A 17,411-nucleotide genomic window follows, 5' to 3' on the forward strand; every position below is an offset into this window, starting at 1 on the left:
GAGGGGAATGACTGGGACCGAGTCGGTGACATTTCCGAAATGCATTAAATTAATTTGTTTCCTCAAAATTCTACACACAATACCTCATAATGACAATGTGAAAAAAGATTCTTTGAAATTGTTGCAAAACTGTTGGAGCTCAGAAAGAGTAATTATTGATCACCTCCCTGACTAAGGCCCTTCTCCCCCGATCTCTCAGCTTAGATGGCCGCCCAGCTCTATGAAGAGTCCTGGTGGTTCCAAACATCTTCCACTTCTAGATGATGGAGGCCACTGTGCTCATTGGAACTTTCAGAGCAGTAGATTTTTTTCTGTAACCTTTCTCAGCGTTGTGCCTCAAGACAATCCTGTCTCGGAGGTCTACAGACAATTCCTTTGTCTTCATGCTTGTTTTGTGCTTTGACATGAACTGTCAACCCTGGGGCCTTACATAGACAGGTGTATGCCTTTTCAAATCATGTTCAATCAACTGAATTTACCACACGTGAACTCCAGTTAAGCTGCTGAAACATCTCAAGAATAATCAGTGAAAACAGAATGTACCTGAACTCAATTTAGAGCTTCTCGGCAAAGGCTGTCAATACTTCTGTACATGTGATTTTTTAGGTTTTTTATTTTTAATAAATTTGCAACAATTAAAAAAAACAAACTTTTTTTCACATTGTCATTATGGGGTATTGTGTGTAGAATTTTGAGGAATTAAATTAATTTAATCCATTTGGGAATAAGGCTATAACAATAAAAAATTGGAAAAAAGTGAAGCATTATAAATACTTTCCGGATGCACTGTACATTAAATATATTAACCTAATTTAGTTGCCATGGAAATATTCGTATTCCTTTTCAGTTACTTATAAGTCAGCGTAAACCAGAAGTTGCTGAGACATTCAGTATGTTGATGTACTTCCAACTAAATTTAAAGATTGAGTAGGGGACTTCATTTTTGCATTCCTGCATAGCAAACTAACGATAATAGGTGCGTGGTTAGGAAAATTGTGACTGAAGCCATCAAACTGACATCAACAGAAAACAACCACTCTAAAAGTTGAAGCAAATGGTCAGATTTTGATTGAAGATTACCAAAACAAACATTTGTTTTTTTTCTTCAGTAGATTAACTTGCACTGATGATCCTAAAAAATAACAATAAGCAAATAAACCATTGTAAATGTGGATTTTACACAGGCTTTAAAATAACCAAAACTAAAAAATTTATATAAAGTTAAAGAGTGGAAAAAACAGTTATAGTACTAATTTAAATGAGCTTTGATTATATTAATTGGGGATTTCGAATCAGTTTTTCGAGTTGCATTAGCATAGTCTAAAAGCCTGAGAACTGGAGCAATATTTCAGATGAACGATAATGTGATTTTCTATACATTTTTTAAAGTCCTTCTGTGCCTCTGACTGAGAACCAAGCATGGAGCAAAACCACAGCACCGCCATCCCCCTCAGTGATACCGAGAGTTGGCCAGTTGCTACAGGTCTTAGCAAAACAGGAAATTTCATGCTTCCTTTGCTTCTTTTAGCAACTGTTTTTAACGCACGACTTCTGCGAACCTACACACATGCACGCGCACAAATGAGCATCTGATATACAACAGAAAACTCATGAGATGTTTCTTGTAGTGAGTAAAACCGGAAGGAAATCTAAAGCGCATTGCATTTGATTTTTTTTAAAGCAAAATAATTACTAAAATATTTTTTAAACATCATTTATAGAGGACAACCACTTACTGTAGGTGTTTGTGGCTGGAAACAATTGTTACTGTATAAAAACTTTTAATTGTTAATATAAAAAAGTAATTTAAATAAAAGAAAAGTTTTGCCACAACCCTTCAAACTAGCTCTGCAAACAAAATCACTTTAAATTTAATTTAATGTGGACTGAAGTGTAATGTATTTTGTTTAACCCTATAACTAAGCCTAACAAAAAATGTGTAGTAATCTGTCATTAAAAACAATGTAGTGTATGGCGGTTAATCCTGATTTAATATTTTACATATTACCACAAAGAAATATGCACTATATGAAGCACTAAGGAACACATACAGTATGACAATATATATGTATTAAATACAATTTCACCATCATGAACCGTGCCACACTTAGGCCCCATTTACACTGCCAGTTAAATGTGACCCAATTCCCAATTTTTGCTCATAGGTGACACAGATCGAATCTTTTCTATGACTGTGTAAACAGGAAGAAAACACATGCACAGCGATATTCAGAGATCGGTTTCAGGCTTCCTTCATTTGTAAAAAAAAAAAATCAGATATAAATTGGTGACAATGCGACTATCATGTAAAAAGGCAGATCGGATTTATTGAGGCATTCTGTTTTGTACGTCATTAAACTTGCGACATTATGGTACTTTGACATAGTTTGACAGAAGGAAGAGTGTTAGAAGACGCCAACGCGGTAAACAACAACAACAGAGGAAACATGGAGGAGGAAAGTGGTCAGTCGCCACAATTTGCTCCCACCAGTTCTGAGATCTCTCTCGTACCCACAAATTCCTCTGAATGGTGGAGGACACCATATATAGACCATAGGCGCAAGCTGCGACGATGGCCCTTTCCCTCCGACTCGACCACAAAATAATTTTAAAGTTGGGCGAACTTTGCATATTTCGCAGAGCTAAAAGCAAGACATCCTCTTCCATCATGGCTAGTGTGGCGCAGATGCTAGAACCCACTTTACATGTTCGACTTTTTAAATTGTATGGCAAGTGCAAACACATGAATCGGATATGGGTCACAAATAAAAGAACGTGTAAACAGACAGGCAAAAAAATCTGATATAGGCAACAAATCGGAATTGGGTATCAAGACCTGACAGTGTAAACGGGCCTTTGAGCTAGACTTTATTTTAGCGATGGTAAGGGAACAGTGGGATGAAGGGGAAGGGAAGTAAGAGGATAAATATTAAACAGGTAGGCAGGTTGATCGGGCATACTACGATGTTGCCCAGAGACTCAGAGTGGGGGTACCATCTCTGTAAAGTTTTTTTGGTAGAGTGATTGGACCCCCCGATTCAACCTAGTAGGAGGTTATACGGATTGTTAATGGGAAGCAAGGAAATCGAGGGAAAGAGGGTGGGTTCAAGTAAACTGGTCTGCCTTAAAAGTAAGTTTTAGGGAGTAGGTGATTGGTTAAGGAGGCAAAGTGAGGGGTGGTCCCGCTGCCGAACCTTTGTTAACAAGTTAACTCCATTTAAGTTGCTTTGGACTACGCTTTTGCCAAATGAACCCATGGAAATTAACAAACTATCACTGCAGATAAAAGTCTTTTATGAACTTTAATGTCAATGAAATTAGATACATTCACATATTTGCAGACCAATATGGCCTAAATATTTCACATTAATATCACATTTGATTTTCTTCACATCCTTAACTAGCATTTCTCATGTTAGTTCTTTATTTTTGTAGAGATCTGTGCCTCAATAAGAAGTTGGCCTCCAGCATTTCTTTTTAATAACACGGGGCAACATTCTTGGCTTAAAGGTGAGCATGTAAATAACAGAAATACCCATGATGGAAACACTGACTGTTACAAACAAAAGGATATACCACACAACAGACTCCTTGTTGTTATTGGTGAAGCCACAGTAAACGGCATCCGTAAGCACAACCTTGTGACGTCTGTAGTTTAAGTCCAAACATGTAATCTCAGAGAGGTCTGCCACATGGATGCCTTTGTTCTCTCCGAAAGTCCTGAACCAGTCTAAATGGCAACAGTTGAAGGCATTTCCGTTCATATAAACAGTCTGCAGTTTCTTTGCTAACAAGCTAGCATGTTCTGACTTGATGGTTGTCAAGGAGTTATCCCTCAAGTCCAGAAGCTTCAGGTTTAATGCCATTAGAGAATCGGGGAGTTTTGATAGTGAGTTTCTAGAGATGTTTAAAGATTTCAAGTTGGTGTACGGAGAAAAGTCGAAGTCTTGAAGACCGGTGTTGCCAATTCCTAAATGCTGCAAAGTGTTTGCAAGGCCTTTCAGAGATTGCTGTTTGAGGTGTAGGTTTGGATTGTTGGAAAGTTCGAGATGGGTTAGGGATGTGCCTTTGAACGCTGAAGATGGCACATTTTGAATGCTACAATCGGCAAGGTAAAGCTGTTTCAGCGAGGCCATACTGGACCACTCGACACATCCTGATAAACCAATGTAGTTTGACGAATAACACACATCCACAGTGTTGTGACTGAGATCTAGTGTGTTAAGATTTGGTAGACTTGTAAAAATCATTGGTGGGAAGTTCTGAAGGTCATTAGTACTCAGATTTAGATGCGTGAGATTGTTTAACTTGTTTTTAGAGGTTTGGCTTGCTTTGATCTCAGTTAGCCTGTTTCGGCTAACGTCTAGTTCATAGATGGTGACTGGTAGATCTTCTGAAGTCAAACTGAAAGACTGTAAACAGTTACTTCTGAGCTTCAGCCAGTAAAGTTGGGGCATCTGTTTAATGAATCCCTGAGGGAAATAGTTCACCTTGTTTTCACTCAGGTCCAAAAACTCAACAGAGGAAAGGTTACCATGAAGGTTCTCGTTCCAGAGATCCATGGTAATGTTGCTTATATTTTGCCCTAAGTTGTAGTAGTCCACACTAGTTGTCCAGTTTGAAGATGTGCTATTTGCTAAGTGTTGATAAAAACCCACTCGATTGTTGGACAACAGTAAAGTTCGTATTTGGTTGTTGGTCGGAAGGAACGGAAAAAAGAGCAAGTGGTTGTCAGAGAGATCCAGCGTCTCCAGTTGAAAGGTTTCAGTCAAATTCTGATTGGTTATGAACCACTCGATGGAATTGTGGCTGGCGTTTAGGACCAGCAGTTGAGTCATCTCAAAGTTCACCAAACAGGGCAAGCAGTTGAAAGCCAGATTCAGCCTCTGGAGTTTTTTCATATGATCAAACGCCCCACTGATCTCAAACAGTAAGTTCCTCTCAACGTTCAGCTCTTTAAGCTGATGGAGGTCTCTGAATGTGGACTCATCCAGCCTTTGCATTCCATTCCGGGACAAGTAAAGGGATTCAAGTGAGGATAGATTTGCTACCAGTACAGACACCATGTCCTCCGACAGCCCATTCCCCGAAAGATCAAGGGTCTTTAGTTGGGTTAAAGAGCGAAAGGCCTGGGCCACTTGCTTGTGGCCATGATGAAGTTCATTGTTGGCCAAATTGAGGTTTTCTAAAAGATGTGATTCAATGAATGCAGTCTCAGCCACCGTCATTAGCTGATTGTTTGCACAGCTGAACATCCTTAGAAAAGGATATCTTGAAAGACCATCTTGAAGATTTTCCAAAAGGTTCCTGTCAAAGAAGATCTCCTCAGTTTCATGTGGTAAACAGTCTGGTATGACGGAGAGCTGACGACCGCTGCACAGAGCTACACTTTGGATCTGTGGAAAGAAAAGAGAAGGAAGGACTGATTTAGAACAATCTTACACACAATGGAAAAAATTAAACAGTAGCAGTATGTGACTAATATTTCCACTACAGTTCATTGGGCCCATTTGAATCTTTTCACTTGCAAAGCATATCAAAAATAGATGGAGAAATAGCTTGTGGTTTGCTGATTAGCCTATATAGGTAACCTAAAAATGACCTTCCTGTCATGACATCCAAATTAATTTGAAAAAAAAAATCTAAAAATAATAAAAAAACACGCAAATCAACATTTTTAAGGGACAGGGTAGGGTAAAATCAGTGTGTAAAATAAGTATTGAACACATTAGGATTTTTACTAGTAAATATATCTCTAAAGGTGCTGCTGTCAGTAAATGTGACCAGATATTGGTAAAAGTTGCAAAACTCCAAATGCACAAATAGACCAAAACTTTTAGCTTGCGTAATACCAATGGAACGATACAAATTGTCTACTGAAATATATTTATTACTTTGTTTTACATAACAACAGGTTCAAGGCACGGAGAATGTAAGCATGATTCAGGTTTGATTTTCCCCCCATACTTCATTCATTCATTCATTTTCTTGTCGGCTTAGTCCCTTTATTAATCCGGGGTCGCCACAACGGAATGAACCGCCAACTCATCCAGCAAGTTTTTACGCAGCGGATGCCCTTCCAGCCACAACCCATCCCTGGGAAACATCCACACATTCACACACACACTCATACACTATGGAAAATTTAGCCTGCCCAATTCACCTGTACCACATGTCTTTGGGAAACCGGAGTACCCGGAGGAAACCCACGCGAACGCAGGGAGAACATGCAAACTCCACACAGAAACGCAAACTGAGCCGAACCAGCGACCCATCGACCTTCTACCCGCGAACGTGCTACCCACTGCGCCACTGCGTCGCCCCCCATACTTCAACAGAGTCTAAAAATCTTGACGATTCTCTGGGTCTCTTATATGAAGTCTGATCTTAATTTCTGATCTTATTTTCTATTGGATTTAGTTCAGGGGATTGGTTAGGCTATTCTAGCAGCTTTGTTTTCTTTTTTTTTAGCTACCGAGAGATTTCAGCTGCTGTCTGGGCTTTCCATGCTTTTTTTACACTTCCCTTTCTTCATTTGTTCAATATGTTATTTTTTGTCGTTTCATTTTATCACACATACTTATTTTCTAAACAAAATAGTTCTGTTTTCTTTTTTCGTGCGGATTACTTTGGTTGTTAACGACATCTGGGGAAAATTTTAAGTCAACAGCAGAAATAGAAATATGCTTTTCTTACTGTTTGAGATATTTACAAGAAAATATGTCTGGGAAATACCTATGATTTTTTCCTGTGCATTTCTAAAGGTTATGCCTGTTTAACATTGAAACTATTTAGTCAGTATAATTAATACTTATATATACCTCTTTAATTGTATTTATTTACTTATTTGTTAACTGCTCAGTTCATTTATTTAGTATTATTGATTTTGAACTTTAATCCATGTCAAAACATCTTTAAAACTTGCTTTTAATTGTATTTTTGAAGCACATTGTTTTCCCAGAGATGGGTTGCGGCTGGTAGGGCGACTGCCTAAAATCGTGCTGGATACGTTGGCAGTTCATTCTGCTGTGGCAACCCCGGATTAATAAAGGGACTAAGCCTAAGAGAAAATGAATAAATGAATGAATGAATGAATGAATGAATAAAAGGACATTGTACAATCATCCTGATCATTTTAAAATGTTTTCTGGGAAAAACGGTGACGTGTTCAACATTTTTTCCCCCCCGCTATAAATTCTTGATAGTTCTTGAGAAATTTTTCAATAAGTTGAAAACTAACACATAACAAGAATTATGATCATTTCCTTTCCAGTGAATTGCTTTGAGAACAACAGTTTCTGAGTTTTTGTGCAGTCTTCCTCTTTCTCACGTACCAGTCTGCAGGGGAAGGTCTGTGGATGTCCTGAAGCTGAATGCAGGACCAGCATAAGCAGCACCACAGCGTGACTGAGCACGACGGACAGGCAACCGCACACCGGCATCTTAACATGATCACTGTGATGAAAGGGAATAAAGCATATAAAGCATCCTGATGACATGAATAAACCATAAAAGAGACCACAAATGTAAATACAGGTTTATATATATATATATATTTATAATTGAACTAAGGTCTGCCTGAATACTCAAATCTGATTGGCTAAAAAAGCCTGCATTAAACTTGTTCATGCAGAGGTCTACCTTAATTCCTGGCTGTGTTTTCATAAAAGTGTTTTAGGTGTCTAAATGCAACTTGTGATTATATAAGCCTTAAAAAAACTAAAACACAAGCACACAGCCACATACACATCTGATCATTTATTTTGACCAACAATGCTTTAAATGATAATGTGTTATTTACTTGTTTGTTTGTTTTTCAGGAATTTGGAATACACTTTTTAAACCATAACGAGTGTTGGTGGTAAAAAAAGAAAAAGAACCTTCCCTGCAAGTTCTGAAAGAGATCAAGCCTCAGCCAGGTGATAAAAAGTAATGCAAAATAAATTTGCAAATGTAATGTAACGCATTACTTTACAATAAAGTAACTAAATAACACAACAAGTTACTTTTTAGGGGGTAACGAATTACAAGGCGAGTTATGTAACAATATTATTTTTCTAAGTAACAGGTAAAATAACACATTAATTTTCAAAATTAAGTTATAATATTAAAAGTAATTTCTTAATTTTTTTTTTTATAAAAGTTACTTTTTAGTTTAGTTGATTTTCTTTTAAAAAATAAATTGGTGAATTAAAATGAAGGTAGTCACATTAAATCCCGAAGACAATGAGAGAGTGCAGGAACAAACAGAAAAGAAGATGCCAGAGCCTTACATTTCTGCGATGGAAAATTGACAAAAATGTACAAAAGTAGGAAAGCATTGCTTTAAACTTTCATTATTCTGTATTTACGGCAAATATAGCCCTGGGAACATTGTCCTACATTAATTTTTTATGTGTTTTTTAAAGAAGGTAAATAAAAGTTATACAGTGTGTTGTTAATTGCAGAGCTCCTCTAGTAGAAAGGATAAGATGCCCCCCCCCCCCCCCTTCAATTTCTGAAACACATTGCTTTAAACTTCCATTAATTTGTATTTACGACAAGTATAGCTCTGGGATCAGGAAGTTCTCCGAAGATAATGTTATCCTACATAATATTTATTTTTTGGTTTATTTTTAAGGTAAATAAAGGTTATACAGTGTGTTGATAATTGCTCCTCTATTTTAAAAAAAGAAGAACCCCCTCCCCCTGCAAATTCTGATCGAGATCAATTGAGATCATGAGATCTGTTTCAATTCACTATAATCTTCTACGTGAAGCTGCTTTGACACAATCCACATTGTAAAAGCGCTATCCAGATAAAGATGAATTGAATTAAACACATTACAAGTAAGGAGAGTTATGTAACAATATTTCATTTCTAAGTAATGATTGAAGTAACTTTTAAAAGTTAGGTAATAACACTAAAGTTACTTTTTTACGTAATGAGAGTTATTTTTAGTTTAGTTAATTTGCTTTTAAAAATAAATTGGTTAATTAAAATGAAGGTAGTCACATTGAAACCTGCACGCAATGAGAGAATGCAGGAACAGACAGAAAGGAAGATGGCAGAGCCTTACATTTCTCTAATGGAAAATTGACAACAAGTACAATAAATCAAACACATTGCTTTTAACTTGCATTAATTTGTATTTACATGTATAGTTGAATTCAGAATTATTAGCCCTCCTTAAATTTTTGTTTATTTTAAAAAATATTTCCCAAATGATGTTTAACAGAGCAAGGAAACGTTCACAGTATGTCTGAAAATATGTGTTCTTCTGGATAAAGTCTTATTTGTTTTGGCTAGAATAAAAGCAGGTTTTAGTTTTTAAAAAAACATTATAGGGACAAAATTATTAGCTCCTTTAAGCTATTTTTTTCGATTGTCTACAGAACAAACCATCATTATATAATAACTTGCCTAATCATCAAAACCTGCCTAGTTAACCTAATTAACCTAGTTAAGCCTTTAAATGTCACTTTAAGCTGTATAGAAGTGTCTTGAAAATATCTAGTCAAATATTATTTACTGTCATCATGGCAAAGATAAAATAAATCAGTTATTAGAGATGAGTTATTAAAACTGTTATGTTCAGAAACGTGTTGAAAAAAAAATCTTCTCTCCGTTAAACAGAAATTGGGGGAAAAATAAACAGGGGGCTAATAATTCTGACTTCAACTGTATATAGCTCTGGGATCAAGAAGATCTCCAAAGATAACATCATCCTACATTAATGTTTTAAGTGTTTTTTTTAAAGGTAGATAAAGGTTATACAGTGTATTGTTAACTGCAGAGACTTAAAAGAGATCCAGACTCAACCAGGTCAGAAAAAGTAATGCAAAAGTAACTCAAAAGTAATATAACGCATTACTTTCCATAAAAAGTAACTAAGTAATGCAACAAGTTACAACTTTTGTGAGTAACTCAATATTGTAATGCATTACTTTCTAAAGTAACTTTCCTCAACACTGATCATAACTTTATGAATTAAAAAGATGAACATTTTCTGAGAATTTTCAAGTGGTCTCTTATTTTTTCTGTTGCTGTTATACATTATCTTTATGTATTTAGTCAAGACATTTTAATTAATAAGGAAACTTTTTTGTGCTGAATGTTTGTGTATTTGTTCATTTGTGTGTGTGACCATCCATGATTCTAACATTAAATGTTGTATTTTTAGTGTATTTATTATGCAATATGTACAAATATATTGTTTTTTTCTGGTGACACTTTATAATGTTTGTGTAACAATGTCTTTTAATGTATTTAAATGATAATTTTTTTTCATTGAACATGTTGCTACAATTCCGATTGCTGCTGAATTGAATTTTAATTACAGATGAGTAGACCAACCATGTAATAAATTAAATCTCAAATATACTCTACAATTATTACTTTAAGACATTCCATGTTTTATTGATTTTTCAAAACAAATACAGCTGAGCTTTATTTTACATTATGGGTTCATAACAGGGTCATATAATGTATGTTAAACTACATAGGTTCAGGCTAAATCAAAGTTAGTACCTACCTACTGAATTTTTGCTATAATTAGTACAAATTAGGAACAGGCTGTAAATATAACAAGATGGCTTCAGCTCCTAGTGGTATATGTGCCATGAATGGTGGTTATTTAAGACTAAAGGTTATAAGTCTGATTAGTTTGACTGAGATTCTTCATCACAGTCAGAAATTGATCAAGTGTTTGTTTGTTTTAACTTATAAATGCCACAGCATTAGACAGCATTTTAAATTCACTTCTACATAAACGTAATAATAACATAATTGAAATATGAAAATAAAGCATTGAAAAGAGACGCCCTGAAAATTCTGTTTTATACGTCACATTTCCATTTTTTTTTTCAAATACAAATATTGTCAGGATTTTTACAAATGTTAGTATTTTAGTATTGGGTTTTTGTTTTTATTTTCACAGAAAATTACAACAAACATAATAGCAAATATTTTTATTTGTTGTAAAAAAAGCAGGGTTTTTAAAACCAATTCTGGATTTAAAAAAAGGGGGTATTTTGCGTCTAAAAAATGTCATGTCTGAAACATGGCAAACTTTTTTTGTTATTTATGCAAATAAAAAAGCTCCAAATTACAACTTTTTATTTAAACAAACATTTTAACAAGTAATGCATGCATACACTTTTCCAATTGAAGATAAAACCATAATACAACTCATTCTGGATGAAAGCCTTAATGTAACATAAGCATAGTTAATACTATAATCAAGACTTATAACTTCATATACATCCATTAAAATTACACTTGAAGCAAAACACAAAAGTCACCAAAAAGCTACGAAATTTGAGTTGTATACGGCTTTTGTTTTATATTTAGCCTGTATTTTGTCTTTAATCGGTTGACCTCTCTGCAGCTCTCTCAACTCCCTTTGAAACCACTGACCTTCTGCATAAAAGCGAAGACAATATTTTACCTCAGTCGTCACAAACAAACATACACAATATTGCTTTATCCAGTCAGATTCGCCATGTTACCTCAGGCGAATATCAATGTAATGACTAATGAGTGTACTGAAAGTCATATTGAATCAAAGCGTTACCCAAATGACAAACTGCTATTAAACTTTTAATCTTTCAGTTTTTTTATGCACACGCTGGTGTTTATCTCGTGTGTGTGTAACGCGCGCGCTTACCCCAGTGGCCAGAATCGCGCCCTCCGCTCCTCTGTGAACCTCACTGAAGACCATCACATCGGTTTGCGGGGAGGTTCTGCTGGCTTGGTCTCTCTTGTGCTTGACATCTGCATCTCTGCAATGTCTTTAGTAATTGCGGAAGCAAGCAAGCAACGGAAACGTAGTCACATGAAGGCAGTCAAGATCATCATTTCACACGCGCGCGCGCTCGCGCACACACTGCAAGGTCAGAAATATATGCGTTAACTGTTTTTTTTATCGACCACATCACACATCACAACAGCAAGTAGTATTTCGGTTTCAGTATCCTAATAGTGCAAAAGGAAAGTTTGAAAGATATTTATCGGTGGGAACTTTAGAACATACACCCCAAAAAGAGGAGAAATTATGAACCGTGGAAATGAGATGCAAAAGCACCTGTAAAACCAGCCGAGCACAACATATTCGTCCTTATTTCAGCCTCAGTAGACCACAAACCTAGCAAGTGAGCACACCCAACGCACCCACTACTGGTTTCACTCATCAGATACTACTCAAGAGGAAACCACTGAGAGCTCACACCCTTTCCTTTCTGTGAAGATGCAGACCATGACTTCTGCTCGCTCAAACTGTCAGCGTGGCTTGTCATGTCCTGCTGTTGGCGAAGTGTGAAAATGCTCGCATGATAAACATTTGTTTCATTTCAATAGCAAAGCACATATCAAAGCAATCTACAGTGCTGCACATGTGCTATTTTTATGCTTTTTACCCAGCTGAAAGAACAACAACAGCATGTACTGGTAAGGCTTTGGCACATGACTGCTGCCTTGGGGCCATATGAAGGAAAATACGATTGGCCCCCCTGCTAGTACTGGCAATAATAAAAAAGTAGATCTCTGGGGGCCCACTAGGCCCTTAGATAGTCCTTACTTTGCCCTGCTTAACGGCGCCCTTGGCTGCTGGTTTTAACTGGTTATTGTTGATCATGAGATGGTTCAAGATGGTTCTTGCTTTTCTTGAGTTGGTTTACGTTGGTTCTTACTAGTATTAGGTTAAATTAAGCTGATTCTTGCTGGTATTGGGTTGGTATAAGATAGTCTTGCGTTGGTTTAAGATGGTTCTTGCTCATCATGAGCTTGTATAAGATGGTTCTTGCTCATCTTGACTTTGTTTAAGATGGTCCTTGCTGGTCTTGAGTTGGTTTAGGTTGGTTCTTGCTGGTATTGGATTGGTTTAACATCGTCTTAAGTTGGTTTAGGATGGTTCTTGCTCATCATGAGCTTGTTTAAGATGTTTTTTTGCTGGTCTTGAGTTGGTTTAAGTTGGTTCTTTCTGGTCTTTCACTGGTTAAACTAGTTTTGGCTGGACTTGAGTGGATTTAGGCTGGTTCCTGCTGGTAAGATGCTCTTGCGTTGGTTTAAGATGGTTCTTGCTCATCATGACTTTAAGATGGTTCTTGCTGGTCTTGAGTTGGTTTAAGTTGGTTCTTGCTGGTATTGGGTTGGTTTAACATCGTCTTAAGTTGGTTTAAGATGGTTCTTGCTCATCATTTGCTAGTTTAAGCTAGTTATGGCTGGACTTGAGTTCATTTAAGCTGGTTCTTGCTAGTCTTGAGCTGATTAAAGTTGGTTCTTGCTGGTTCTGAGTTGATTTGAGTTGGTTCTTGCTGGTCTTGGGCTGGTTTAAGATAGTCCTTGCTGGTCTTGAGTTGATTTAAGCTGGTTCTTGCTTGATTTATGATGTTTCTAGCTGGTCTTGAGTCGACTTAAAATGTTTCTTGCTGGTCATGAGTTGGTTTAGGTTGGTTCTTGCTAACTTTTAAGCTGGTTCTTTGCTGGTCTTAAGCTGGTTTAAGCTTGTTCTTTGCTGGTCATGAGCTGGTTTAAGATGGGTTTCCTTTGCTGCACATGAGCTGATTTAAGCTGGTTGAGCTAAAACAAGCTGGTTTGCTAGTCTTAGGTGGATTCATCTAAAAGTTGCTGGATTTAGATGGTCTCTAACCCAGGCTAACCTAGTAAAACAGATCTTTATGTGATCTGCATGACCAGCTGAGTCAAATTAAAAAAAAAAAAAAAAAAAAAGTTGCTAAACCCCTCTAAAATTAATATGACCCCACTGGGAAATTGAGAGGAACAGTTTTGTTTTTTTAATTCAGCTGGGTATACAGTGTAATAAGGCTACATGCAAATAAGCAGGTGGTTTTAGATTGTTTAAATCACACAGCAAACAAATAAGTTTCACATTAATAAACCTCAAATGGCCAAAAATAGTTTTCCTTTTGTGAAGAAATACACTTGTGCCAAACTAGCCATAGTTTTAAATTGTTGTCTGTGGTTGCTAAGTGGTTTTAGCGTATTGCCAAGCTGTTGGTGTTGAGTGTATGCTGGTTACTGTAGGTTGTCATCTAGTTTTTAGAGAAGTGCTAGGCTGCTGCTAAGGTGTTTTACTAAAGTGCAAAACTAAAAAATGTTAGTGCACTAATAGTAGTTTTAGGGTATTGCCAACACAATCTCATGGCAATTCGTAACTTTTTGAACTAGTGGCTAATTCGTATGAATTCGTATGATCTCAATAGTACAATTTACTGTAAATGACTACATTTTTGTACAAATTAGCCACTACACTGACAAACGTAAAGTACTTATGTTTCCTTGTAAGATCAGACTGGTATTGCTAATTTATACTTAATGCGTTGCTATGCTGTTACTAGCGTCATATGAGTAATGTCAAGTGTGTCTTTTATATGGTTACTAGAATTTCATCTATTTTATTGTGCTACAAAGTGTCTTTGGTTAGTCTTTGCTTTGCTATTTTTACCCTCTTGCTATGCAGTTTCTTAGGTGATATGAGAAAGGCTTACTTTGGTTTTACGTGTTTTCTAAAGTTTCATCTCTTTTAAAGTAGTTGCAAGAAGTTCATTGCTTAGCTAGCTATTATTATTATTGCATTACTATGGTGATTTGAGTAATTTTTAGTGTGCTTTTATCCAGTTACCTTAATTCCATAACTGCTAAGGTGTTCATAGCGGGTTTTAGTGCATTGCTAAAATATTTTAGTGTGCTGTTATGCAGATTTTGGCTACTTAAATCATTCTTAGTATGTAGTGATCTATGTTTTGTGTGCTTTTTGTGTGGTTTGTGCTACTAGGTGTATGATCTTCGTAGGTTTCAGTGTGTTTATAAATCATTTTAGCGTGTTTTAGCGATTTAGTCATTTTGAGTATTACTTTTTAGTGTTCTTTACAGTTCTTAGTGCATTGCTATATTGTTGTGAGGAGTTTGTCGTATGTTTATATTATTACACATTTTCTACAGTGTTTGAAGCTTTTGATGTTGTGATATGCAGCTGTTGTGTCATTTTAGCACATCTATGTAGTTGTTCTGGGTTTTTGAATCCTAAATTTTATGACAGTGGTTTTTAGGAATGCACAATATATCGTTTCAGCATCGATATCACAATGTGCACATCCACAATAGTCACATCGCAGGATATGCAATGTTGAGTTTACATGTTGACATTATATTTGAGCCATAATTTTGCTAACAATTTATTTGATGGAGATGAACCATAATAGAGTGAAAGTGTATCATCTGCTTGTGTTTTTAAGGCCTGTGACTGCATTCAGAGACAAAAAAATTTACAGTTTCTAACTTAAATAAAAATGTATTCAACTGTTCATACATTGACGAATAGTGTTATTTTATTCAATTTATTCACCTGTTTGGCTCCACATGAAACACTGTAAATTTAAATGTTATTCTTTGCTCTGTTATTATTCATTTATCTATGCTTTTATCACATTTTATGTATGATTCACACCCAGAATAAGCCCAAGTCAGTGTAAATTAAGGTATTGTATTTTATTAAAGCTATCTGGTGAAAATGTATTCATATCGCATTATATATTGCAGAAAAACAATATATCATGTCATTTTCGTTCGATTTTCCGGGGCCGGGTCGCTGGGGCAGCAGTCTTAGGAGAGAACCCCAGACTTCCTTATCCCCAGACACTTTCTCCAGCCCCTCCAGGGGGATCCCGAGGTGTTCCCAGGCCAGCCTAGAGACATCGTTCCTCCAGTGTGTCCTGGGTCTTCCCCGAGGCCTCCTCCCGGAGGGACATGCCTGGAACACCTCCCTAGGTAGGTGTCCAGGAGGCATCCGAAACAGATGCTCGAGCCACCTCAGCTGACTTCTCTCGATGTGGAGGAGCAGCGGCTCTACTCCAAGCTCCTCCCGGGTGTCAGAGCTACTCACCCTACCTGTAAGGGTGCGCTCTTCCACCCTGTGAAGGAAACTCATTTCAGCCGCTTGTATTCGAGATCTTGTCCTTGAGATCTCAAAAGCTCATGACCATAGGTTAGAGTAGGAACTTAGATTCACTAGTAAATCGAGAGCTTTGCCTTCTGGCTCAGCTCCTTCACCACAACGGATCGATACATTGACCATATTACTGCTGCCGCTGCACCAATCTGCCTGTCTTTCTCACCTTCCATTCTTCCCTCACTCCTAAACAAAACCCCAAGATACTTGAACTCCTCCAACCTGGAGATGGTAAGGATTTCCTCTAACCTGGAGCGGGCAGACCACCTTTTTCCGGTAGAGCACCATGGCCAAATTATATTCTCGTCCATAGCCTTGTCACATCTCGTTTGGATTACTGCAACTCCCTTCTCTTTGGTCTCACTTATAAATCCCTCCGTAAGCTTCAGTTGGTCCAGAACTCAGCTGCCCATATCATCACCAAAACCCCTTCTTCTTATCACATCAGCCCTGTCCTGCAGCAGCTTCAGTTAATTTTCGAATTGATTTTAAAAGTTGATGTTAACATTCAAAGCTATCCAAAATCTCACCCCTCATCCACATTTCTGTTCCTTCTCGCACCCTGCGATCCTCTTCCTCCCTCCACTTCTGTCTGTTCCCTCTGCTCGTCTATGGGGAACAGAGCATTCAGCCGCTCTGCTCCGCAGCTTTGGAACTCACTACCACCTGCCATCAGAAACATTGATTCTCTTACACTATTCAAATCAAGACTAAAACCCCACTTATTTAAGATTAATTAATTAATTTTATCTGCACTATTGCTGTGTATATTTTTTATTATTTCTCTTGTTGTTTTATTGCTCTTGTTTTATTGTACAATGTCCTCAAGTTGCCAGAAAGGTGCCTTTAAATAAAATGTATTATTGTTATTATTATTAGCTTATGCACGTTTTGGATTACATTAAATAATTTTAAGCAATCTTACAGGGTTTCTGCAGGTTTCAGCAAGTTAAATTTAAGACTTTTTAAGATATTTTAAAGACCATTATGAATAGAATTTTAGACTTATACAGGGATTATTCATATGATACTTTTTTCCCAATATCCCAGTTAGAAAATATTATTATATTAATTTTTAAATGTATCCATTCGAAAACCCTATAACTCTTACCAAGAATAGAACAAAACATAGCTGTCAATTGTCCAGCTGTCTTCAGTCTACAATAATAATAATTTTAATAATAAAAAAATATAGGTCAGGTCAGTATCTTCAGCAGTAAATAAATGGAGAACTTTTAAGCAAATGTTTCTGTAAGGAAAGTAATGAAATGCTATTTGTAAATAAAAAGTTAAAAGTTTTATTGAGATTGGGATTGTTGGTGATTGTATGGATCTCCATGGCCAGATTGGTTAGCAATACATAAACAACGATAATTAGGACCTGTTAAAAAAGATTTAAGACCTACAACACAACATTTCAGTAGATTTAAGACTTCTTAAGGCCAAAAATTAAGCTTTTGAGAT

At 36.6% G+C, this 17,411-nt stretch overlaps 1 protein-coding gene across 1 annotated transcript; it reads right to left on the bottom strand.

Annotated features, from left to right (window-relative positions):
- Positions 1-3,288: 3,288 nt before the first annotated feature.
- On the bottom strand, positions 3,289-11,770 carry nrros (negative regulator of reactive oxygen species). The gene is given in 3 exon segments (NM_001003775.2): positions 3,289-5,396; positions 7,335-7,455; positions 11,649-11,770. Coding segments are annotated over 2 exon segments (2,058 nt in total). The 5' UTR covers positions 7,443-7,455; positions 11,649-11,770; the 3' UTR covers positions 3,289-3,446.
- Positions 11,771-17,411: the final 5,641 nt, after the last annotated feature.

The sequence above is a fragment of the Danio rerio genome, chromosome 24, assembly GCF_049306965.1.
Source record: "Danio rerio strain Tuebingen ecotype United States chromosome 24, GRCz12tu, whole genome shotgun sequence".
In the NCBI taxonomy this organism is placed as follows: domain Eukaryota; kingdom Metazoa; phylum Chordata; class Actinopteri; order Cypriniformes; family Danionidae; genus Danio; species Danio rerio.